This window comes from Canis lupus, chromosome 1 (genome assembly GCF_011100685.1).
Source record: "Canis lupus familiaris isolate Mischka breed German Shepherd chromosome 1, alternate assembly UU_Cfam_GSD_1.0, whole genome shotgun sequence".
NCBI lineage: Eukaryota > Metazoa > Chordata > Mammalia > Carnivora > Canidae > Canis > Canis lupus.
In genome coordinates, this window is record NC_049222.1 from 38,614,980 (window position 1) to 38,642,174 (window position 27,195).

Here is a 27,195-nt window from a genome sequence, read left to right on the forward strand (position 1 = left end):
TTAATCGTTTTTGATGTGTATTATTTATAAAAAGGCAGAGCTTTATTTCAAACCTAATTGTTTCCAATGTTGCTTATTTGTTAAAGCTATTCAGATATCCCTTTCTTACACTGCCTCTAATTTATTACTCCTGCTTTTTCTACTGCTGAAGTTCAATCTGAGCTTTCCTATAGTTTCTTCTTTTAGAGCCATTCCTTCTTTACCATCTTAATTGGTTCTTTGTTGCATCCTTAAAGCTTTATGGTTTTGTTCAAACTAATATAAGGCTTGTTTTCCATTGTTATTCATCCTAGTCTACTTTTTTTCCGTTATTAAAATGCATTCACTTGTGATTTGTACATGGACTGAATATCTTAGTGATAGTTCACTAATTGTTCTAATACTAGGCTGCTTATAATATATTGGTACCAGCTTATATGCTTTAGGTTATGTTGTTCTAAGGACAGGGATCAAATCCATGTAAGACCTTGTCCGCAATAAATGATTTTGAAAACTGCACAATGTTTTTTCATAGATAAGCTTTGAAATCATACTTTAACACCGTGAACTTTATTGTAGTTCATTTAATCACAATTTCCACATGACAAAGTCTGCATTGAAGATTTTAGATTTCTTTTTGAAAAAAAAATGTGTAATTGTTACATAAATTCTTTCATTTTATTGTTACTAGGGGAAAAAAAGTAGTGGACTAATAAAAATTACTGTGGGGTCCTATAAATCTCATGCATCCTAACCAACCTGAATTGTGAAACTATAATACATCGAAACCCCAAAGCATAATTTTTTCTGGAATTTGTACGGTTAGGCTAGGTCTACTAAATTCTGTACCTTTATCTCATTGACTTATCATGTTGATTTATATGTTTATTTTGCTTTCTAGTTTAATGTCAGCACTAGAATGAATGCTTTGCCCTGGAAAGCACAGGTAGAGAAGAGTTGTGTTTCCATAGACATGACAACTTCATCATAATAGCTTTTGTTATGACTATCAGCCTTTATTTGATTACAAGAGAGTATTATAATTCTTCTAAAGTTATTAAGATTCATGAAATGTTCAGTTTATAGGGACACGTAAGCAGATTTCTGCCTTCAAGGTTGGGAAGGTGTTCTGAGATCTTTTTTTTTTTTTTTTCCTTTTCCTAATTGAGGACTGTAGAATTCATAGATTCTTTTTCTGCCCTTATCTCCAAATTGAGTTTTGTCAGCCACTCATTTACATGAGATTTTCGGATGTTATGTAGTATGTTATTGCTAAATAACCCCTAAGTTTTTATATGATTGAAGAAGACATTAAAGTTTGGCTGGTAATGAAGAAAGATCATAAGGACTTTGATAAATCTGCATCACTGTATTAATAGTCAAGAGATCATAATTTAGAGAAGAATGGTACTGATAGAATCCCTATTAATTTAAGCTTATTATTATTATTACCTTTATTATAATACCCTTTATCATATAATCTCTTAATTTTAACCAATTAAACTTTTTTATTAAAATGAAAACCTGTCATTGCAATTTTATTTTGTGTGGGCTTCCTTTTTATGTTTATAGTAACAGTCCAAAAACTGGTCTGAGGACCCCTTTACAGTCTTAGTTGTCGAGAATCCCAAAGATCTTTTGCTTATGTGGATTTTACCTGTTGATATTTACCATACTAGAAATAAAGTTTAGAATTTAAAAAATGCTTATTCATTTAAAAATAACCCTTTGCATATTAACATAAATAAAACATTTTAAAATAACTATTTCTAAAAATATACTGGAATTGTTTATTTTGGAAATTTCCTTCAAGTTTGGTATAATAGACTACAGCTAGAGTCCAGGTTTGCTTCTATAGTCAGTCTTTTGCAATGTTCTTTTAATTGAGACATACGAAGAAAATCCAGCTTTACACAGATACTATAGTTCGATTTTTAAAATAATGGTAAATATTCCTTGGTATTACACCAAAACTTGACAAGTGATAGATTATTAAGCATTAGTTGTAGTGTGAGATCTGAATCCCTTATCAGTAAATTTTTTGTACTCTGTTTCATGAAAATCCTTTGGTCTATCAGCGCTTGCAATGACTCACTCTTACATGCTTTTGTAACATCATGATACTAGTAAATTGGGAAATATTGATTGAGTCATTCATATCTTCTAGTATTGACACATTTCATTATATATTAAGTGGCTGATATCACCACTGATCTCATGAGGAAAGTCTATTTATGTATTGGGAAACTGAAATTCAGCATGGCATATAGAAGTTCCCAAACTCTTGATTTTTACTTGAAAGTCCAGATTTTATCATTGTAAACAAATAATATCAGTTGTTTTTTCTTAAAATAACATTCACTTCATTCATTTTTGAGAAGACGATTGTCAATTACCCAAGCCTAAATTATAGTCATCCTATCAGCAAAAATAATAGGTGACTTATATCACAACTCAGACAACTACACACGTGTTTTTCTGAAAGTAACTATCCAATTCAGTGTACAGAAGTATTTTGTATATCTTTCTTATTTTCCTAATAGAACATTAAAAAGGCATAGTAAGGGTCAAGATTTAAAATTAGTCATTTTACTGCTTCATCAAAGACATTTTGAAAAAGAAGGGGAAAAATCCTTTTAATGTGTGGCAATGAGGAATAAAATGAATAAGTCTAGTTTGGTGCCATTGTTTTGATTCATGCTGAGATGCCAGGAGTTTAGTCCACCTACTATTACTTTTTTGCCATCAGTGCAAATATCAACACAGTGAAAAGGCAAATAGTGTCTTAGTATCATAGTGAAAATGGTTTTACCTGTGATCTTTTGAAAAGGGTGGGTCCTGGGAACCGCAAGAAGTTCACAGACCACACTCTGATATCACTGTTGTATACTTCATGGCTATTTATGAAAATGTTTGGAGATTCCACATTTTTGATAGCTAAGAGGATATATATTAAGTTTAATTACTATAACAGGTTTCATAAAAATTATATCAATAAAATATAAAATTAAAATCAACATTATGCAAATATACAAATTCACTCTACTAAAGCTGTATCATTGTTAAATTGGTCATTAAGTGAACAGAAAGTCTTCTAAATATGTTTCTTTATTTTTTTTCCCCAAACTTCTTTTTATCTGTATTAGCAAAGGAGAGTATAAGGGCTAGTCACTAGTGACATGGTTTGGAGGTGGCTATTCTAGTTCTCAGGGTCCTCTTAAAGTTGGCAAAGGTACAGATCTGAACTATAAAGACACCTGAAATATCATCATCATGATGCTAGTAGAGTAGTAGTCACTTTCTAACAATGTATTTTGTACCAGGCACTGTAATAAGCAATACATATATCATGTCACTTAATCTTTACAGTAACTCTGTGAGGTGTGTATTCCAGAAGAGAAAACTGAGGCTCAGATAATTAAAATTAAAGTTAAGTTATTCAGTCCTAATAGGCACAAAGTAAGAGAGCTAGGATCTGGACATAGATAACTTCTTCCAAAGTTTGAGTTATGACCCATTATGCTTCTCTGTATTCACTTCATTATCATAATACTTATTGTTAGCTACCTTGTTATTTCCTATTTACTCAAAAAGGTCTCTGGTGTAAACGAACTAGGGATGGTAGAAAGGGAGGTGGGCGGGGGGGATGACTGGGTGACGGGCACTGAGCGGGGCACTTGATGGGATGAGCACTGGGTGTTATTCTATATGTTGGCAAATTGAACACCAATCAAAAATAAATTTATTAAAAAAAAAAGGTCCCTGGTGAAAACTTTTCATAACTAAGCAGTAATTCTCTTATCAAATATTTGTTTTTGAGATCCACCTCTCTACTGAGACATGCCCAGTTAAAGAGTTCCATGGTTTCTGATTTAACTTCAGAGTGTGCAAGAGTATGGGGCCTTGCAGTGAGGCCTTCAAGGACATCCTCACATTTCCCCCTGGTAATGATAGGGTAGGTTAAGCAGTATCCTGAGAAAGCTCAACTTTTTGTTTTCTAGACTAGTACTAGTCAAAGTATGATGCATGGATGGATCCAGTCTGCTAATTCTCTGAGACAAAATACATGGAGAAATCAAAAGTGAAAGTATGGAGACTTGAGTATCATTTGACATCACTATAACATCTGTGCACACATTTAGTTGTTTTTCTTAAAAAACAGATTTTCCATGAATTGAAAAATTGCAAAAGTAGTTTGAAACTACCATAGATAGTTTGAGAAGCATTGTTTGAAACTATAGCATTATATATTTAGAAAAATGCTTTTAATTCATCTCCCTATATTTTATTTTCTTTTTTGCCTCTCAGCCCTTAAAATTTTGTTTTTGAAACCCTTGTTTTTGATTATTCTATTTTGTTTTGATAGCTCAAAAACTTAGTAGAACTAAGAATTCATTATTACTTTTTGAGTGTGCTTCACAATTTGTCTTCCATTCGAACCATGTGTGCAAATGAACTTCTTATAATGGACACATACTGGGCAAAATCTAAGCTTTTAACTTTTTATATGAAAAGTTAACAAGTTGACACCAAATATGAGATCATGGTTGCATAGATTTCTATTGGACTATTCAAATTATATAATCATAATTTACATTTGGAATTTGAATTGAGGATCTTAGAAGTTTGATTATAGGGTCTCATAAAAATCATATGTTCATTCAATAAGAAGTTAAGCACTAGGGAGTCAGTGTTAAGCAGCTGACTCTTGATTTCAGCTCACGTCATGATCTCAGGGTAGTGTGAGATTGACCCCTGCGTCAGCGCTGGGTGTGGAGCCTACTTAAGATATTCCCTCTCCCTCTGCTCCTCATCCCCTCTACACCAAAAAAAGCTGAGCACTGAGGTTAGAGTGGTAAAGATATTTATTAGCTTTTAAGAGCTAAGGTATGATTCTGCTCACCAAGTATATAGTTGTGTTTCCTTTAAAATTGAATGGCATATCTCCATTTGAAAAAAGTTGGAAAATTTGATAACATGTAAATCAGTGACATATGAGACAATTTGGGGCTTAAATTCCAATTTTAGAAATACGGAGAGGTAGTGAATAATACAAGTGGCAGTACTAATTATGCAGAAAGAGTATCAGAATAGGACAATAGTTATATTTCAGACTTTAGACTATTTATTACCAAATCTGGCCAAATATTACCAAATCCTACAGCATTTCTGATTTTAATTCCTAATACTAGTGACCATCTGAGCAGTAAGTGTAGTAATATTTAAATGTATTTGATAAATACTTTTTGGGATATCTAGCTATGGCCTGAGAATGCACAGGTAAATTATACATTCTGTGTCCTGAAGGAGCTTACAGTACAAAGGGAAACTAGATAAACATAATGGCGATTCAGTATGGTAAATGCTGAGAAGAGGTAGGCACAGGGATGCTTTAGAACATAGGGAGGGAATCCAGTACAGTCAGGGTGGATGGATCAGGGAAAGTTTTTCTGAGGAGATGATAATTGGACTGAGTTTTAAAATTTTAAAGTCAAACAAAATGAGAGGAAGTATATCTCAGGCAATAAACAATGTGTGCAAATACTATTATAATAATTTCAGCTACAGTTTATTAGGGTCAGAACTAAAGTCATTATGGGGATGAAATGGACAAGACAGGTTCTTAAGATCCTAATAGAGGAAACAGGATGCATTTTATAAGATTTGGAGTTGGGTCATCTCTTACCACGTATTGCTTTACTCAGTGTGTTGTGGCCCCACTGGCCATTTAGTTCCTCAGATATATCAAACTCATTCCTGACTTGGGGTCTTTGCTGTTGTTATTCCTGCTGCCTAGAATGTATATTCCTTTCTCCTCAACCCCACGCTGTTTAAGTAACTGGTTGCTCATCATTCTAGCTCTGCTCATATGTCATTACTTCAAGGATCTTTTCTGACCATCTTACAGTAACTGCTCTATCACCTCCCTTGCACCCAGGTCACCACTCCACCTTGTCTTATTCTCTTTGTAACACTTGTTCCTATGTGCTTGTTCATGTAGACTAGACATGAGAGCACTGTTTTATTTTCAGCAATACAGGTGCTCAAAATAAATTTGAAAATTTGAATGAATGGGTAATGTTATAGAACTGAGTGGAACAAATTGCTTATAAAAATGGCTTTTTGGGTAGAAGTGCCTTCCTTAAGTTAAAAGTGCTTCGTATGAAACAACTGGAGCCAAACCACTTATCAAGGCCAGCCTGGGGAATTAGTCAGAAGGACAAAGGACAAAGACACTTTTAAGTGTCTACCCTCTTAAAAATTTCAATCAGATTTTAAAAGGTCCCAGTAAATTTAAAAAAATTTAAATGATAGTAAGTTAGAGAGTGGTAGTATCACATACACTTCTATTCATTCATTCATTTACTTATTCTATTAATTCATTACTTAGGGATATAGCAATGAACAAAAATGTCCAGAGGCACTTGGATGGCTCATTTGGTTAAGCATCTGACTCTTGACTTCAACACAGGTCATGATCTCAGGGTAATGAGAGCCAGCCCCACATCGGGCCCCATGCTAGGCATGGAGCCTGCTTCTCTTTTCCTTTCCCTCTGCCCATCCCTGCATGCACAGGTGCATGGTGCTTGCTTTCATTCGTAGGTAGGTAGGTAGGTAGGTAGGTATATAGATAGATAAAATGTCCAGATACCTTTCTAATGTGGATATCTTCACAAAATGACAGTCTTGAGGAACACCCAATATCATTGAAAGAAATTCTACTGAAATTATACTTAAAGTTACAGGCTAAAAATTATATTACCTCCAGGCCTTATTATAACATCAAAAAAGATAAAATTGTGTTTAAAAACAATAAGATTATCTACCTCCATAATTCATACACTACCTAGAAATAATCTAGACTTCGAGAATTTTTAATGTAATTCTAAATACCAGTAAAACAACTTATATAATTTTCACTATCTAGTATTAAAATATTTTATCATTGTATTTATGACTACTTGTAAAATAATCATCTCATTAATATCTACTCTTCAAAGTTTCATTCTTTATAATGAAAAAATATCTGTTGGGTAATTAAATATATACGTATATATGCATATCTATATGTATTTACTGCTAGATTTAGGGAACTTTGATAATTATGTAAAATACCTTGGTATTTCTTTGAAACTGTTTCTTACTCATATTTTTTATTCATATATTTTTGTCACTTTTTTCATCATATATGTTTTCACTTTTAACAGTAGAAAAGAAGTGTAGGCAACTTGCAAGACCAGTGGATACACACCTAGTTGCCTTTTGAAGATAAATCTACCCGATTGCCATGGTGTTATTAAATACCATAGTAAGAATTTATCTAATAAATGAGTGACTTACCTGGCAAACCTACCTGGTATTTCCATGGAAATTTTATTCTGTAGTGAAGTTCAGCATCTACCTCTTCCTATTTCTTACATTAATAATTTTTTTTTAAGTTGGCTATGTGTAAAAACATCGATCAGACTATTTTTAAATATTACATATAAAATACATGTGGCCCGGGCTTCCCACTCTTTAAAAGATAAAGTTGGATTCTTCATCCTTCTTCCTAGTATTTTGTATTCAGTTATGTGCTATATTTCAAAGTACACGAGAGGAAATGTATCCTCTTTATTCATTATATGTGATAAGAAGGAAAGAAAATTAAATATGCTTTCCTAGCTACAGCCATAATAATACTATGCAAAGAGACTGAAACAGTGTATTGGTGTACAATACAATTAGCGTAATTCTGTTTGGGAATTTTAAGCTTTGATTACTGTTGCTTAGGTGGAAAAATAAGATTACCCAAATCAGTTTAGTGGCAAAAAATTTAAATGATAGTAAGTTAGAGAGTGGTAGTGTCACATACACTTCTATTCATTCATTCGTTACTTATTCTATTAATTCATTACGTTACGGATATAGCAATGAACAAAATGAACAAATCTTGCCCTCAAGGAGCTTGCATTTTCATGAGAAAACCAATAAGCAAATAAATAAGTTTTAATGCTATGAAAAAAATAAAACAGGGACACATGAGAGTATAGTTTTAAATAAAATAGACATATATACATGTTATTTTATGTACTTAAATAGGTAAAATGTTTAAGTATTGAACAGTTGAGTTATTTGACTTAATATATTTCTTTATAAATTATACACTTGTACTACTAGTCTAAGTAAATTTTAGTGGAGTTTATTCTAGAGTGTAAGATAAAAATAAATATAATTTAGACATTCTAATGTTACTTTCCACATGTCAAAAGAAGGGGAAACTTTCATAATGGATAATAATTGTAATTTGATGATCATAGTAATAATAATAGGTAAATCTTACCAAAGGTGTATTATGTGCTAGACATTGACCCCAGTGCTTTCTGTATATTAATTCAACAATTGTCTGAGGGTAGATACATGTCATTCAATCTCCATTTTATAGATGCAAAAGTTAGGCACAGAGAGGTTAAGCAGCTTGTCCAGTATCATCACACAGAAAGGAAAACCAGCTGAAATTTAATTTAAATTCAGATAGCTTAGTTCCCAAACTAGCACTTTTTTTAGAAGTAACAAAGTATTGCTTTGATCTTATTGTTTCATTATTCACAGCCTTTTAACAACAAACAAGCTCTAAGTTAAATATAAAAATTAGCATTTTTTGTAAAATAATAGTAAATAGGAACTAGTGTTTGTAACAATTACATATTATTACATACCGTTTATATCCGATGTAGAGGAAGAAGATGGATCTACTGACCTTAAAGTGAGCATTCAGAAACTACCTAAAAAATCATAAATAAAGAGATTTAAGAAAATCTTACATCAAACTTTTAACATCATTTATTTAATGTATCATAAACAACTTCTCCTCCCCCAGCAAATAGTGAGACACATAGCAGACCAAAAGCTAATTCCTTAGAATGCAAAGAACTCTTATCAATAAAACAATTAGAAATAGATTACTAATATAATGAAAACATGAACAAAAAACTTGAATAATCAAGACAAAGATGAATACAGGCCAAAATATATATAGAGATACTTTGTCTTTTGCACATTTAAGAAATACAGTTTTAAAAAGTGGGTCTAGGTAAATCACTAAGTAGTGGTTAATAGAGAGAGTTGTAGAGTTAATTAGATCTAAGTGGCAAGCCCTCAGCTGCTAGATGTACATGGGAGCTTTGGTTTAAGAGCATACCAGCCAAAATTCCAGAAGTAAGCCCTACAGAAAATGATTTTTAGTGACTGTTTTCTCAAGAGTGATTCATAGCTAGTACATTTCTGATACATCAGTGAGAAGTTAATTTGTTACATACAGTTAATGCCTCAGGCCATTAACATTCTCTCTTAGACCTTCTGTTGAGAAGGCCTGGTTATTAGGATTGGAAATAAAGGTAGTTCATCCAAGATACTTGACCTATAGTAACCCAGAGAGAATTTTTTGACAGTTGTATAAAGAAGATAAAGGAAAAAAATTTTAGAAACCAAGGGGAGGTATGAAAGAGTCGAATATAGTCAATGTTCATTCTTATTGTATGGTAATTTTCATGAATTCACTTGGGTCTCACCTAGTGCAATTTTAAAAAGTCACATATGAATATTCAATTAAATCATGCATTAAAATGTGTTAGAATTTTTTATTTCACTAAATAAAAAATTTATGATATGGCAAGAAAATAGTCTTCACTATGCTTTTATAATCCTGCCTATGTATTTTATTTCCAGGGAACCTTTTATTATTTTATCAGGAGGTTTGTCCTATGATACTGTAGGAAGAAGACCCTGCTTAACAGTTATGCATGGGAAAAGTACTGCTGTGCTGGAAATGGACTATTCAATTGTCGATTTTCTAACGCTGTGTGAAACACCATACCCAAATGGTAATAAGCTTTGCATCTTTAAAACTCATTCTCTATAGATATCTGCTATTCAGAACAAAGACCTATAGGTTTTCTAAATAGTTTCCTTATCCTAGTTTGCTGTAATTCTTCTGGGAGAGAGATGCTGTCTTTATAACTTCACAAGTTTTATTTCAGAAGTTAATAAGCTTTATCTGTTTAGTATGACATAGTAGTAGTCTTTAGTGCCACTTAAGGATAAACGAAACAGTTTCTTTAGAATTCTATAAAATACTAGTGTATTAGTCAAGGTTCTCCAGAGAAACAGAACCAATAAAGTATAGAGAGAGCAAGAAAGAAAGAATGAATTTATTTTAAGAAATTGTTTCATATAGTTGTGGGGGCTAATCAGTCAGCTTCATTGTGCAAGAAGATAGCAGCCTGAAAATTCAGGAAAGAGCTGTTGTCTTGAGGCAGAATGCCTTCTTTTTTGAATCTATCTTTGCTCTTAAGGCCTTCAGCTGATTGAAGCCCACCCACATTATATCTGATATTGATTTAAATGTTAATCACATCTGAAGAATACCTTCACAGCAGCATCTGGATTGGTGTTTAACCAAACAACTAGACATCAAAGCAAGGATAAGCTGACACATAAAATTAACCATCACAACTATCATATATTCTTTCAAGAGGAATTTAAATCTGGATATGTTTTACTTCATTTGAAATAAATTGAGATGTAAAACTGTAATGCATTTTATAGTTAAATAGGTGCATATAAAATAAAGAAATTAGTAGTATTCAAGTTCCTATGAGATACAATAGTAAGAATTATTCTTATGGGTGTTGTAATTTAAATTTTGGGTTTGTTGCCCATGCCCTGTCTTGGATTTTGTAATACCATAGAAGTTACTATGAACTTCTTGTCTTATTCATCTTTACAAAACTGAAATAATTTTTTCTGAGTTATTACATAGATTTATCTCATTTAAAACAAAGTAGTCTTAAGTTATATAAAATAGATGAGAATGTTACATACTTGAGAGACTGGAATAAAATTAAAAACAAGCAAATATTTATTACCTAATTTGCTGTCTTCTTGCATATTTAAAACTATTGTTCATGCATTGTTTTCCTATTCCAGATTTTCAGGAACCATATGCTGTGGTGGTTCTTCTGGAAAAAGATTTAGTACTTATAGACCTTGCTCAAAATGGGTAAGAAATAAAATTTTGTGAGAGATTATTTTAGGATGTGATGAAAAAGACTCTTTTTAGCATAGGATTGGCTATTTCTCTTTGAAAACACTACATTTATACCCATAATATTGACCTTTTTTTTTTTTTTTTACAATTCCAGGTACACATTTCTGATTACCTGTCAGATTTTTCTAATATGTTGTTCATATAGAATTTCCATTTTTTAAGTCAAAATTTGTTGAAATTTTGAAATTTCATGATTCAACCTAATACTTGGGCACCTTGGAGACAAACAAAATGAACAAAACCAAAATTAATCCCATCACATTTTACCTCCATATAATAAGCTCTGTGGTCTCCCCAGCCCTATTGCACTCTTGGTGGCACTGTTATGAATACATTGTCAGAGTAACTTTACACTCAGTACCAAGATTGCCATTCTCCTCTTTTGAGAGTCTTATACTCTACTGATGGAGCCAACCAAATGCCCTGTTAGTCTCCTCTTTAAACCACTGTGGTCTCTACTGCTTTGATTTGAAAGCACCTTCCCAGCCTACTACTCTTCACAGTAGGAACTTAAGATACCTTTCCAACCTGATTTTTCACTATCTTACTACAGGTGCCTTATTCCCTAGAAAAACTGAACTGTGATCATACTTCAGTGTCTTTTCTTACAGGTTCCCAACAGCTGCAAGGAGATTTTATGTATATGTGTGTATGTATATATATATACACATACACACATATACATACACATATATATACACATCTATCTTATCTGTAAATTGCCTCCATAGCTCCTTTGCAACTTTTTGTGGTATTTGTCATGTTCTGCTTTTTCTAACATAGATGATAGGGTTTACTTATAAATTCTATGAAAGATATTACATTATTTATTTGTATCTCCTGAGAGATAATCATTAAACATTAAATTGAGTTTACCCATTCACGATTTCAGTATTTCTCAGCAAGGGGATATTTTGCTTCCCCTAGCCCCAGATACTTGACAAAGTCTGTATAAATATCTTTTGTAGATGCTACTGGCATCTAGTGGTAGAGGATATGGATGCTGCTAAACATCCACAGTACACAGGGGAGAGTCCTTATAATAAAGAATTATTTGGTCAAAAATGTGAATAGTGCCAGGATTGGGAAACCCTGAAGAATAAGTGAACAATATTATTTAACTTTATTTTAAGGCATTCCTAGGTTCACATCAACTTAGTATGTACTACTTGTAATTATTAATTGGGTATTTTTTTTCCTTTTAAAAAATTGCAGGACCATAAGTGGATCAAAGGAATTTAAAAACATTTCTAAATGATCTCGGGATCCTGGGATCAAGCCCCCGCATGAGGCTCCCTATTCAGAGGAGAGCCTGAGTCTTCCTCTACCCCTCCCCCTCCACTCATGCTCCCTCTCTATCCCTCTCTTTCTCTCTGAAATAGAGATAGATAGATGTAAATGACAGTCCTAGAATAAGTTATTCTTTTAAAAAAAGAGAGATTTATTTATTTATTTTAGAGAGAGCATGTGGAGGAGGAAGGGCAGAAAGAGAGGGATAGACAGTCCTAAGCAGACTCCATGTTGAGTGCAGAGCCCAGTGCAGACCTGGCACCATAACCCTGAACTCATGACCTGAGCCAAAACCAGGAGTCAGATGCTTAACCGACTGTGCCAGGCAGGCACCCCTAGAATAACTTATTCTTAATATAATTTTATTTTCTTGTCTTTGCTAACTATTCATGTAGTATATGAGACTTTTATGTGTTGTCTATACTGATATATATGTAAGTTAAAATACTGTGCAAATAACCTGTGACTAGGCATTTTATTTATCAAATGCATCAATTAAATGTATAATAATAGAATCGTTGAGCTTAAGGATTATAAAGTGTTGTTATAAAGAGAACAAAGTTACCTGCCATGTTTTTAATTCATATTTTTGTTGAGTTTTTCCTTGTGTTTTTATGTGGTTGAGGAAGGAGTTACAACAGTTTGGTTCATTTTGAAATCTAGAAAGGACTTTTCTGAAAATATTCTTCTCTGATTTTTAAATGATTGTCAATAGTAGACTGATAAATACATCTAATTTTTGCAGATGTGCCACTCTGAACTTTTTAGAGTTTTTACGCCATATTCTGGTTTTCCAGATATTTTTAAGTAATCATTCTCAAGGAATTCAAACCAGAAAAGAATATCATTGCATATGTAGTAAGGGTTTTACTTTAAAATTAAAATTTTTGAAAGCATTTTTTGCTTTATTTAATGAAATAATTTCATATCTAGAAAGCCTTTAAGGTAGAATTTTATTATCACCGAAACAAGAGAGCATCTCTATATTATTATTATTTTTTAAAGATTTTATTTATTTATTTATTCATGAGAGACACACAGAGAGAGAGAGAGAGAGAGAGAGAGAGAGGCAGAGACACAGGCAGAGGGAGAAGCAGGCTCCATGTGGGGAGCCCGACATGGGACTCGATCCCGGGTCTTCAGGATCAGGCACTGAGCTGAAGGCGGCGCTAAACCGCTGAGCCACCCCGGCTGCCCCGAGCATCTCTATATTAAATGTTGTACCAGGCATTACATTGATGGGGAAAAAAGGAGAATTGAAAATTTGTATTAGCTCTACTGACATAAAGATCTAAGATCTATTGATTGAGAACTTTATACCTTAATGCTAAAGTGCACAAGTTAAATTCTAGCTAGCTGGCATGCCTTTGGCACATTACTCTGTTTGTTCTTCCGTAAAATGTCTACATCTTATGTTTGGTGCAAAAAGCAAATAAGATAAATGTACATATAAAGCACTCAGGCCAGTATGTGCCACATGGTACAGAGTTCCAACTGCAGCTTTTCTATTTATTGTTCTAACTGAGCAACTTGCATTATAAAAGATGCCTTTTTTTTTTTTTTTTTTTTTTACATAGTTACATGAATGAAATCTGTTAAATCTCTGGTAGAATGTATTTTTGTAGTTTCCAAAAATACAGAGAAGAGCATTGTATCCCCAAAGTTAAAATGTAAATTCAGGTAATATGTTATATGGATCTTCAGAGGCTATTATCTTTAAATTAATCAAAGTTTAAAAAATGTTTTCATTCCAAAGCTGTAAGTATTTTTTTAGGTTCTCATTTTCGTTTTAATTTTATTAAATTAATAAATATTTCTCTTTTCCTGTTGTTAAAGATATCCTATATTTGAAAATCCATACCCTTTGAGTATACATGAATCACCTGTTACATGTTGCGAATATTTTGCTGGTTGTCCTGGGGACCTTATTCCTGCACTTTATTCTGTTGGAGCCAGACAGAAACGTCAAGGTTACAGCAAAAAGGTATAGAACATGAGTTTTAGTAATTAATGTTACATTTCAGTAATTTATATGTATCACCGTGGAGTATTTTATAACATTGATATCTTTTTTAGAGAAAGTATATAGAAAATCCCTTTTTGAAGCAAAATATGTTTTTTACTGTTGTCATAGAAATATATATGAAGATGTATGCTTGGAAGTTGCTTTATACAATAATTTTTTTTTATAGGAATGGCCCATTAATGGAGGTAATTGGGGCTTGGGTGTTCAAAGTTACCCAGAAATAATTATTACAGGGTAAGTAAAATCCTGTTTCACCACTAAATCTCTAATAGCTAGATATAATTAAGACTACATGAATATTAATTAATTGGGCAGGTAATGCTTTCCTTTATGCTGTAACTTATTAAGAAATGTTGTTGTCTGGAACCTGCCAGTTTACCCTGAATTTTATGCTGCTTTATTTTGGTTGCTGTCTTTTCACATAACAGTATACTTCAAAGAAAGAAAAATATGTAGGGTTTTTTTTTTCTTTTTTTCTTCACAATTTTAACTCATTTGCTTTTCATAGGCATGCTGATGGATCAGTTAAGTTCTGGGATGCTTCTGCAAGTAAGTAATTTGAATATTATTTGTTATATGTTACACAATCACTGTAACATATACAACATGTTTTATAATTGCATAACCAATATTTAATTTAAAATGTGGGAGCTATGAGTTTAATACCTGATTTATCAAGTATAGTTTAGAATTTCTAATAGATGTTTAAGATATTTTTAAGGATATTAACCAGTAAATCAATAATGATTCTCAACAAAAGTAATCAAATTCTGTCTTCAAAATTTCCTTAAATCAGAGATGAAAATGGGAATATATTTCAAATCAACAGAAATTTGTAGAATAATTTTAATGCCTGGGTTTTTATTTTAAGATTTGTTTTTTCATGAGAGACACAGAGAGAGAGGTAGAGACACAGGTAGAGGGAGAAGCAGGCTCCCCGCAGGAAGCATGACATGGGATTCGATCCCTGAACTCCAGGATCATGCCCTGAGCCAAAGGGAGACGCTCACCCGCTGAGCCACCCAGGCACCCCCTAATGCCTGATTTTATACTAACAGTAATTTGTGCTTTCTTGGCAGAATATATATATATATAGTGCTTACACAATATCAAAAAAGGAAAGAATGGTTTGAATCATCAGTGTTTGCCAAATATATATAGCAAACAGTGAGAATCTAGTTAACTTGTGATCTTTTGTGTTTCATCATATAGAAGTGTGAGATAATATTTATTAGTACCTTTTACAGAGAAAATATGTAGAAAATCATTTTAGAAAGCAATTATGTTCTTTATTATTTTCATTATATTTATACTTTTTTTTGCAAAATCTATTTGTCTTTTTTCAGGTTATCTAATTCATTATCATGTGTTTTTTGTTTTGTTTTTAATAGTACACCTTTTTTTTTTTTTTTTTTTTTTTGGTCAATAGGTACAGTGATTGCATTATCTAAAAGTGTAATTGAGAAATATAGACCTGAAAATAAAAATATGGTTCAAATAAATATAGGCTGTTTTCCTTAGATAGTTTGACTGACTAGATATTACCTTGTATTCTTTTTGTATTAAAGTATCTAACAAATGTTTTTTTCTAGTAACTCTGCAAGTATTATATAAACTAAAGACATCTAAAGTATTTGAAAAATCAAGAAATAAAGATGACAGACCAAACACAGACATTGTAGATGAAGATCCATATGCCATTCAGATTATCTCCTGGTGTCCAGAAAGTAGAATGCTGTGTATAGCTGGAGTTTCAGCTCATGTCATTATTTACAGATTCAGCAAACAAGAAGTGATAACAGAAGTCATTCCGGTAATAGTCTCTTAATTATTTTCAGTGTCAAATGTCTGACATTTAAAATTTTTGAACTATTTAAATTATTTGAAGTCAATTTTATCTAGAATTTTTAAGAACACTTAAGTGTTTACATCGCCATCTATCTTTTGTGGAAAGTGTATAAGATGAATAATTATTAAAAGAAGAACTGTCTTTCTTTTACAACAGATGCTTGAAGTTAGATTGTTATATGAAATAAATGATGTGGAATCCCCAGAGGGCGAACAGGCGCCGCCTTTGCCAACACCAGTGGGGGGCGCCACTCCTCAGCCCATTCCTCCTCAGTCTCATCCTTCTACCAGTAGCAGTTCATCTGATGGGCTTCGTGATAATGTCCCTTGTTTAAAGTATGTTATTAAAAAATACAGATGTTTTGGAAATAAGATAAATTTAATTTAGATAAATTACAAGCTTTATTACAGTGATAATTTCCTGTGATAGAGAAAAATGACATTTCTTTCTGGGTTGTGCTGTGGTTAATACAACCCATTCTTCTGTGGTATCAAAAGGAATATGATTGAATTCCATGATTTTTATCTTTGGAAGTGCTAAGATTTGATCTGTAAACATACCCGTAGAACAGCGTGGATCTTTTCTGTATATATAGCTCAATCTTCACATCTATAGATGTTTTCTACTCTGGATTCAATGTGGATCAAATATATATGTAGACTGCTTTCTACTGCTCTGAAAGTTCTGGTTTTTTTGTCTTTAGAGATTCAGTCATTTTGTAATCATTTTCTTGGCTTTCTGAATCTTCTCTAGCACACCAGTATCATTATTTAAATGCCTTTATTGTAGCATTCTGGATATGAATACATTTTGCTTTTTTAAACAGGAATAAATTGGGTACAACTTTCTTATCCTTTCTTTTTCTGACTTATATTATTGAGTTGTTAAATGTTTTAAAGGATATGAGCCTTAAATATGACATAGAAATAAAAGAATGAGGAAAAAGTTAAGATCACTGAAAAATTTTATAAGACTGTGATTAATTACATTTACAAAGAAGTTCAGTTGGGGTAATAACTAAAAAAAGTGGTTATGGAAAATGTCAAAGAAATTCAGTACATGAGTTGAGGTGCAAAAGCCAGATTAGTAGATTCAAGGTAGGGAGGCCTAATGAGAGATCATTGGCATTTGTTAAAAGAACCAGGTTTTGTCCTGGTTGTATTTTAGATCTACTGGAGTTTCTTCTCTTGATGAGTAGTAAAGAATTGCTGTGGAGAATGTCTGTGTAACTAGCATTGCATTGCAATGACTCCAAAGATATGGGCAGATTTTTTTATAGCATAGTCATTTAAAAGGTGTAGACTTTTTTTTAAAGATTTTTATTTATTTATTTGAGAGATTAGCATGAGTACTAGTAGGGAGAGGGAAGCAGCAGAGGGGGAGAGAGGAAACAGACTCCCTGCTGAGCAGGAAGCCCAATGCAGAGCTAGATCCCAGGACCCTGAAATCAGGATTGAGCCAAAGGCAGACACTTAACCACCTAAGCCACTCAGGTGCCCCCAAAATTACAGACTTCAAAAAAAAAATCTATATGTTTATATAAATTTGAGATTGTGTGTTCTATGTTAGTGGTTCTCAAACAGAGATGTTTTTGCTCCTCATCATTTTATTGGCAATATCTGGAGACGTTATTAGTTGTCAACAGTAGGAACAGGGTGCTACTGGCATCTCGTGCATAGAGGTCAGGGATGATGCTCAAACGTGCAGAACGGTGCCCCGCAACAAAGAACTTGCAGGTCAGAATGCCACTAGTGCCAACAGGAGACTCTGATCTGATCTAAAAAATGTAAGCATTCAGGTTAAGCAGCCACATTTCTCAGAAAGGTCTCAGGGTTTTTGGGTGTTTTTTTTTTTTTTTTTTTTTGGCCCTCTCTCAAGTATATACATACACATCCTCCTTTTTGCTACAGTTCTGGCACATGTTTTGCTAGAATGAAATTGGAAATACAGAGAATTCTACATTCTTCCATGTTGTTACTTACTCAGTACTGCTTTGCTTTAAACTTAAATTTGTAAAATTTCCATTAATGTTCTTTGATTTTAATGTGTATTTCTCCAGCCTTTGTTAAGTTCAAGTCTTATAAGCCTGTAAAGTACAATTTGTCTTTGATGTTTGTTTTGATAACATTTTTATGGCAAAGTTTTTAAGATTTTTGTCTAAAATTGACAAATTTACCAATGACTTTTTAATCACAGGCAATTTGAGTTATACCTCATTTTTTTTCTTCTGAACAGTTTTCTGGTAAATGCAGTTATTTATTACCTTCACATAGTTTTCATCCACAGTCCCAAAAGCCAATTTTTAAATGTCAGAAATATAATCAAATTGATATTAAAATAATTACTACTTTGTTTTTATACAAAATGCTTGCATATGTAATTGTTCCTTTGAAGAAACATTTTAAGATTAGTTACTCAATTTATTCCTATAACCAGTAAAATTTTGTGTTTTTAGGTATTTTAATTGGGCTTTTGCAGTCCGAACAGACATTTTGAAACAGCAAAGTCTCCAAACATACATTTAAAATCTATTTGTATAGGGCAGCCTGGCTCAGCAGTTTAGCGCCACGTTCAGTCCAGGGCCTGATCCTGGAGACTCGGGATCAAGTCCCATGTTAGGCTCCCTACATGGAGCCTGCTTCTCCCTCTGCCTGTGTCTCTGCCTCTCTCTCTGTGTCTCTCACAAATGTATATATATTTGTACAAACTATGGAGCTTTTTATAAACGTTCAGCTCCTTGTCTTTAAAAAGTAAAACCTTCATTTACATATATTAAAATATTAAAATAATTCACATGTAAACATTGTAGACATAAAATATTATACCCACCCATCCCCTATTTTGCATTTTAAAGATTTTATTTATTTATTCATGAGAGACACACAGAGAGAGAGAGAGAGGCAGAGACACAGACAGAGGGAGAAGCAGGCTCCCTGCAAGGAGCCTGATGTGAGACTCCATCCTGGATCCCAGATCCTGTGATCATGCCCTGGGCCAAAGGCAGACATTCAACTGCTGAGCCCCCAAGTGTCCCTATTTTGCATTTGTAAATCTAACCTATCCTGTTATTTCTTGATCCCATTTCTAATTTTTTTACCTATTGGGGATTTTGCAGCAGGCTTGACTGGCTTATTTTTGCTTAAGAATTTTTTGTTTGTTTGTTTATTCTTACTAATTAAGAATTCCATGAATTTTGTATGTCTTCATCACTGAAGTTTTAAATGTCCCCATGTACGCACTTCTGATACTATCCCTGTATTTTTGTTCCTGCTCTAATCTAATGTGCATGTTAAATATGCTAGAAGAAGGTGGACACTTCTTTGAACCTTACCTAATTTATCCAAGGAAAAAATAACACAGATTCTTCTATTCTGAAGAATACTCTATTTTCATTTCTATATCTTGAGATGGACAGCCACCACTGATTAGTGGTATTTCCCTGAGAAAAGCCAGAACGTCTGCTCATTGAGCATACAGTTCTGAGTGTCCTGCCTTATAGATATTGCACGAAGTGACTGTAACTCCGTTCATTTTTGGAGCACCCTCAATGATTCATGTTTACTCTAAAATTTGGACAATAAGAAGACAACTGGAAGGACACCTAGGTGGCTCGGTGGTTGAGTGTCTGCTTTTGGCTCAGGGCATGATCCTGGAGTCCTGGGATCAAGTCCTGCATCGGGCTCCCTCATGGAGCCTGCTTCTCCCTCTGCCTATATCTCTGCCTGTGTGTGTGCGTGTCTCTCTCATGAATAAAAAAAATAAAGTCTTTAAAAGAAAAAAAAAAAAAGACATCTGGAAAATGGCAAAACCAGAATTTAGACTCTAGCTTTTCAAAAGCCCTCAGTTCTTTCTACCAACATCAGACCTTTGCAGCCAGGCTTTGAAGACCCTTTAAAGTCTGGACCTAGCCTATCTTGCTATATTGATTTCTCACTGTTACTACACATACCTCCACTATGAGCAAACTTACACACTTGTTAATCTTTGACTGTGGGTTTCCTACTACTAGTTTGCATATGTTTGCAAAAGCAATATATTTTGAGCACCTATTCAGCAATTATTGGGGAAAGAGTCTACAACCAAAATTACTATCAACTTAAAGAGTACTTTATTTTATTTTATTTATTTTATTTTTTAATCTTTTTTTAATTTTCTTTTTAAAGATTTTATTTATCCATGAGAGACAGAGAGAGAGAGAGAGAGAGAGAGGTAGAGACACAAGCAGAGGGAGAAGCAGGCTCCACGCAGGGAGCCCGACGTGGGACTCAATCCCGGGTCTCCAGGATCAGGTCCCGGGCTGAAGGCAGCGCTAAACCGCTGAGCCGCCTGGGCTGCCCAAGAGTACATTTTTTTAATAGTGAAAGCATCATGCACACAAAAGTAAATTTGTCACTTTTTTTTTTTTAATTTTTGTACTCACTATGTTTTGGCTACTTTTAATTTTGTTAAACCATATATTTAAGTCTATTTTTCTAACTTGAATTTTTTTCCAACTTGATTTTTCTTTCCTCTTCTTAATTCATAGGCTTCTCATTCTCCTTATTCCTTTCCCCATTCCTCCCTCCCCTTCCTACCCATGGTCTTTTTCTCCCTCCCTACTTCCAACCCCCCAGTCTGTAATGGGAACTTATGTATGATTTCTTACTTTTGTTATTTATGTACATACTTTGTCTCCAACTAGATTAAATGCCTCTAGAGAACAGGATTTAGCTTTTTTTCATTTTTGTATATTTAGTACAATTTCATATATAAATTACTGTTTGCATATTTATGCATGACTTTATAATTACAGAAGTTAATAAGATACTTGAAGATGGGTTAAAAGATAATATGTTTTCCTTTATTACAGAGTTAAAAATTCACCACTTAAGCAGTCTCCAGGTTATCAAACAGAACTAGTTATTCAGTTGGTATGGGTGGGTGGAGAACCACCACAACAAATAACCAGCCTGGCAGTCAATTCTTCATATGGATTGTAAGTATAATTTATGTGTTTTTCAGTCTCGTCATACTATGCCATACATTTTTTTCATTTTTAAAAACAGGATGACTTTTATTAGAGCATCAGTTAAAAAATTGTATAAAAAGTTGTTTAATTTCAGATCATATTTAGTGTTTATTTGGAAAATAATTCTGTTCCAAATAAATTACTCAGGATATACTTATAGTGCTTCATGATAAATTAAGATAAAGGTTCAAAGTCAACATGTGGGGATCCCTGGGTGGCGCAGCGGTTTGGCGCCTGCCTTTGGCCCAGGGCGCGATCCTGGAGACCCGGGATCGAGTCCCACGTCGGGCTCCCGGTGCATGGAGCCTGCTTCTTCCTCTGCCTCTCTCTTTCTCTCTCTGTGACTATCATAAATAAATAAAAATTTATTTAAAATAAATAAATAAATAAAAAATAAAGTCAACATGTCTTCTCCTGGATAAACTCTGAGAAACAATTTCCTTCTTAATGCTCAGTATAATAGAGGTCTAATAACATCAACTCTGAAGACTTTGTTATAAGCTAATTCTATAAATGTTGAACCAGAGCTATATAATTTCTTCTACTTCCAAAATTCACGTGTATAAATTATAAAGGCATAGTAATAGTTTGATAAAGTATTTATACTATAGTTGCTTTATCAATTCATACCCTCAAGTATTGAGTATTAATTATTCATACTTTCTATTATAATTTGGTAGACTTACAAAGTACTTTTGTTTGTTTAAAAATCAACATTGTGGTAAAAGAGAAGCCACACACTATGTAGTTCCAGGGCTATTTCTCAGTATGTGGGTCACTGTTGTCTTCTTTGATGTTAGCCCTGAAGACTCGTTCATCTTTCTTCTTCCTCCTGGAACTACTACCACTCACCCTATCCCTGTAGTTTTATACCAGTTAAGACTGGCTGTAGTCTGAGATGGTCATCTCTCAGGTCATCTCTCAGCAAATCTTTCATTTGCTACCCCACAATGTAAGAACACAAACCTCCTTTTTAATATTTCATTGCACAACTATAAAGAAAGAGGGAATAATAAAAAGAGCTGTCAGAAGTTTCAAAGGAAGTTACAAATCGATTGATCACAGGCTCATGGGCTCACAGTTAACGTTTTATTTAGTCCCTCCCTTGTACCTTTTTAATATTTGAACTAGCTGCCAAGACTATTTAATGTGAAATCCATATTTAGAGCTTTAACTGAAAAATCTGATTATCTGGCCCATGTCTCCATTCCTGCTTGGCAGTGGTCAACATGAACAGAATTCAGACTTTTCCCACTTAGATAGATGGGTCATATTCTCTCTAGTTCACCACAGTCCTTGTCTGGCCTGTTTGTATTACTTACAGAGTCTCTGTATACATTTCAGTTTTCAACTCCTGGTTTAAGACATCTTAAAAGAGTTACATTCCTTTATTCGTAGTTGTTTGGTTTGTAGTTCCTGACTTATAATCGGGAAGATATCTGGAGTACTCCAAAGGGAGACCTCCAAGATTTATGCTTTCTATTTTTTATTTTTGACTGTATAGATTATCAAAACTTTCCCAGAGATAAAATGTTCCACTTCCCTAGAAGGGAATGGGCCTTCCCTCAAGCTTCCCAAATGCCCCTAAGTCAGAAAAATAGATGTCACATTGATTAGAATGGGGATTTATGTCTGTGATCAAGTTTCAGTTTCCTACGCCAACATTTTTTTTAACAACATCGACTTGTAATCATTAATGTCTGTAGAAGATATACATTGTTCCATGAAAAAGCATATGTTATCTGTATTTTCATGTCCTTGATAATCTTTAGATACAAAAAGGAATTTTCTGAAAAACCCATCCTTCTTCTTTTCAGCCTTATACAGGTACATTTCCTTATAATTACTTATTTATGCTAAAATATTTGCTCTTTTCCTATTCCCAGGGTAGTTTTTGGCAATTGTAATGGCATTGCAATGGTAGACTACCTCCAGAAAGCAGTACTCCTCAATCTGGGCACTATTGAATTGTATGGCTCCAATGATCCTTACCGGAGAGAACCCCGGTCTCCTCGTAAATCTCGACAACCTTCAGGAGGTATAAAGAAAAAAATCTTGAGTTTTAGGATTTCTATAAATACTGAGTTACTTATGTGAATATAAATACTAAAGTTAGATAAATACCTTGTCTGACTTAGTCTATATATGTAAACTGTCAAAACTTGTAAAAGGTTTGAGCCTTCTTTATTTTGTATTGCTTTTAGATTTTGCTTTTGTTTTAAATATCCTAGGATTTTAATTAATGTTGGGAAAGAACCACAGTGGCAAGCTTCTTCAGCTAAATTATAATGAGATGAAAATTTGTCTTATTATGGAACAAAAGTTAATCTCAAAGTATTGCCCCTTTTATTGATTGGTATTATAAGACCAAAAATTCATTGTTGAAACAATGTAATTTTAAGGGATTATTTCCCATGCAGAAAAAAATGTAAATGCAAAAATGAGTTTGAGTTCTATGAAAATTCAGTGTTCTCAGGTAGCCTTGATTCAATACAAACCAAGATCCAATGATTTTCTGTATAGCATTCTTTTGTATTTGCTAGGTAATTAGCCTTAATTTTATATTATTTAAAAAAATTTTTTTAAAGACTTACCTATTTGAGAGACAGCATGAAAGACCAGCACAAGGGGATGGGAGGATCCGTGGGGGATGGGAGGATCCGAGGGGGAGGGAGAAGCAGACTCCCTGCTGAGCAGGGAGCCAATGTTGGTCTTCATCCCAGGGCCCTGGGCTCATGACCTGAGCTGAAGGCAGACACTGAACCGAGCCACGCAAGCATCCAGTTCATCTTAATTTTAAGTGTATTAATATGTCTAGTTGGTGGTCTATACCAGTATTCCTCACTTGATTTTTTTTTTTTTTTTTAACTTCATGGCATTGGATCTCTGGCACATAGGGTCATATTAGTGAGGCCTTCAGCAATTACTGCAGTAATTGCTCCAGTATAGGCTCCAGTCTCCACAGGACCTGTTCAGCTGGACCAGGGATTGAGGGGAACCCTATCTTGGGCAGATTTGGCCAATATGCAGAATGCCAGTGTGCACTGAAACACTGGGAAGAAGTGTTCTATACTTATAACTCAGTCTCTCTGAATTTAAATTCTGAGATTCATTTCTCATTTGGTCTCATGGCATAAATAGAAAATACTACCTGTATCACAATTTATGAGAAAGAAAAAAAAAGATGGAATATAGACCTTACTATCACTTTGGCCTGATGCTTGAGTTTTTCCCATTTTTATTTTTGTGTGTGACCATTTTGTCATGTGTTATCTTCAGCAGAAATTGTCCCAACCATACCATTCTAGTACTTTGTCTCCTTTTTTTTCTTTACTTTTCATTGCTTCACTAAGGCATGCTGATTGTGACTTCTTGCATGTACGGCCTTTCTAGCTTATATTCTGAATCTGTGAAAAAACTCCAGTCTTCTTTATGTAAGTTCTTTATTTCATGTCAGTAACGTCATGGCATGTTTATTTGTTGTATGTAAAATAATTTTTTTCATTTATTTTAAAAACAGCTTATTAAAACATTATATATCTAAAATGATATACTCATTACTTAAATTTATCATCATATGTATATGAAAAAAAGCTATTGAAATGTTTACGTCCCAATCCAGTTTCTTTATAAGGCAAAAGAAACTAATATTTAGTGTTAGAAAGTTAAAATATTGTCATGATAGAGGAGGCAAGTACTTTTAGCAATTTTACCACAAACCTGTGTAAAAACTTTATTGCTTCTAAAATTAATTTCTTTTCTCCTTGATACCTCATAGTTTCTTAAAACTGCTAAAAATTAAATACCTAAACTTATCCAAGTTTAGAGACCAGTTTTATCATGTGATACCAAATATATTTTTTCTTAAATTTTATTGCATCCTATATTCTGTAATAAATCTCATAATATTATTTATGTTATTATTTGCTTTATTTTATATTGAAGAGTTAGATGTTTAGGCACAGGAGAACTATTTGAGATATTTACTTAAGCTCACTTGTAACTATTAGAATTATGTCTTAAAATTAAAAGAAAGTCATTTTAAAATGTGCTTTAACATTTTAAAAACATTTGTGCCTTAATTCTAAAATATAATTTATTTCAAATAAAATTAAGTATAACATAATTGGTATCAAAATGCTTTAATTGCATTGATAAAAATGATATTCTTGCAGAAGTGTGTATTTTTTAATATGTTTTGGAAGTGTAGCCCAAATACCACCAAATTCGATCTACTTTAGAGATTAGTTTGGGGTAATATTTTTACTACTAGTAGATTCTATTATGTTTTCATAAACAGTAAGGTGTTACTCATGAAATTATTTTATAAACATTACTGTTTATGTGTTTTACAACTGCATTAAAATACAGTTGAGCCCATAACTGAAATGTATACAGTATTTTCATAATAAAAATTATGAGATTGTTACAGGGACAAATAGTGGTAAATTATTTCAACTACCTGTAGATCTGCTGGAAGTCTTAATAATAACAAAAGTGAAATACGATAATACATGTCTTGTTTTGCTAGCCACATTTTCATTCAGTGAAGGACACGAAAGGGAAATTTCTATTCTGACTATAATTCTAACCCCCAAGTAAGATCTTCTTAGTGATATGAAAGTGATAAACCAATGAGAAGAAACTTATTTAGTCTTGGAAGTTGATAATTCTAAAGAAGGAAATTAGAGGGACAAAATTGTGTGTACTTTAGGAAAAATATTTTCAAAAGTTACAGAAGTGACTCTAAAAATGAAGATTTGGCTTATACAATTGCAATTAATTTCAATTCTTCAGTATGTTCAGTAGAATAGAAAAAGAGAAATAGCTGTGAAGCCCAGTAATACTACTTGATATTTCTGTGTGTGTGTGTATGTTATCTATTATAAGAAGCAAACCAAAACACAATATTTAATAAATGAGGGATATAATCAAGGATGCATAAATAAGTGTTGCATAATCAGTCAGTACTGTGTTGAATATAAGCTGGTCTTCAAAAAATGGGAAATAGCAAAATGTTTGGTTTCAGTGAAAATATAATTAAAGAAGGATTAGGACCCTAGGGATCATTTGAAATTATAGTTGAAAAACAGAAAGTAGAGGTAAATAACTTTGTTTCTCAACTATCCAATAAGAGGAATGATTTATCTTTCTGGAAAGTATGAAAAATAATTAAGAGAAATGAAAATCTAAACTTACATACATACATTATGTTTGTAAGGCAGACCTTGGTAATAAAAAGTGATAAGGTAATAAAGGTAATAAAGGTAATAAAGGTAATAAAAACATACCAAGAGAATTTGTTAACAATACCCAAGTTGATTAAGGTCAAATGAATCAGTAAGTTTAATGTACAAATCAGTCAAATATTCTGGAATGGTTTGTGCGCATATTGAAAATAGAGATATCATTTAAGGTCAACAGGAATCCTTTAAAAGTAAATTGTACCAAAATTGATGTTACTTTTTTAATCTCATAACTATATTGATGTCTCATAGCAGCCTGTTGACATAAGGTTTCCTGAAGTTAACCAGATTCTAAATAAAGAATTCCATGTATATTTTTTTTGAAACAGACAGATGGAAGTGACCTACTTTAGTTTGACAATTACAAGATTCATTAAACCAGGAATCAGCAAACTACTGTCCATGAGCCAGATCTGGCCCACTGCCAGTTTTTGCCAGTACTGTTTAATTAGAAAAACATCATGCTTATTTGCTTAGCTGGCCTCAAAACCAATCTGGACCTTCACAGAACAGGTTTGCTAGCTCCCAGATTAAACCATGCTATCAGTTTGTAGCTTCACAGTTTGCTAGCTCCCAGATTAAACCCTGCTATCAGTTTGTAGCTTCACAGGTCAGTTTGTAGCTTCACATTAACTTCAGTGTATTGTGCCTCAGTAGATGGATGTATTATGCTGAATAATATATAATTATACTTTGTTGAACATTTTA

General features: G+C 33.2%; 1 protein-coding gene across 3 annotated transcripts in view; it reads left to right on the plus strand.

The window, feature by feature from the left end:
- The window catches only part of STXBP5 (syntaxin binding protein 5), a 167,975-nt gene that overhangs the window by 85,423 nt on the left and 55,357 nt on the right, over window positions 1-27,195 (plus strand). For all 3 annotated transcript variants that reach the window (XM_038526294.1, XM_038526295.1, XM_038526296.1), the window contains exons 10-18: window positions 9,688-9,842; window positions 10,948-11,020; window positions 14,195-14,342; window positions 14,551-14,618; window positions 14,893-14,933; window positions 15,977-16,197; window positions 16,390-16,568; window positions 21,083-21,208; window positions 23,128-23,279. In XM_038526294.1, the coding sequence (XP_038382222.1) occupies window positions 9,688-9,842; window positions 10,948-11,020; window positions 14,195-14,342; window positions 14,551-14,618; window positions 14,893-14,933; window positions 15,977-16,197; window positions 16,390-16,568; window positions 21,083-21,208; window positions 23,128-23,279 (1,163 nt within the window). The remainder of the gene's footprint in view (window positions 1-9,687; window positions 9,843-10,947; window positions 11,021-14,194; window positions 14,343-14,550; window positions 14,619-14,892; window positions 14,934-15,976; window positions 16,198-16,389; window positions 16,569-21,082; window positions 21,209-23,127; window positions 23,280-27,195) is intronic.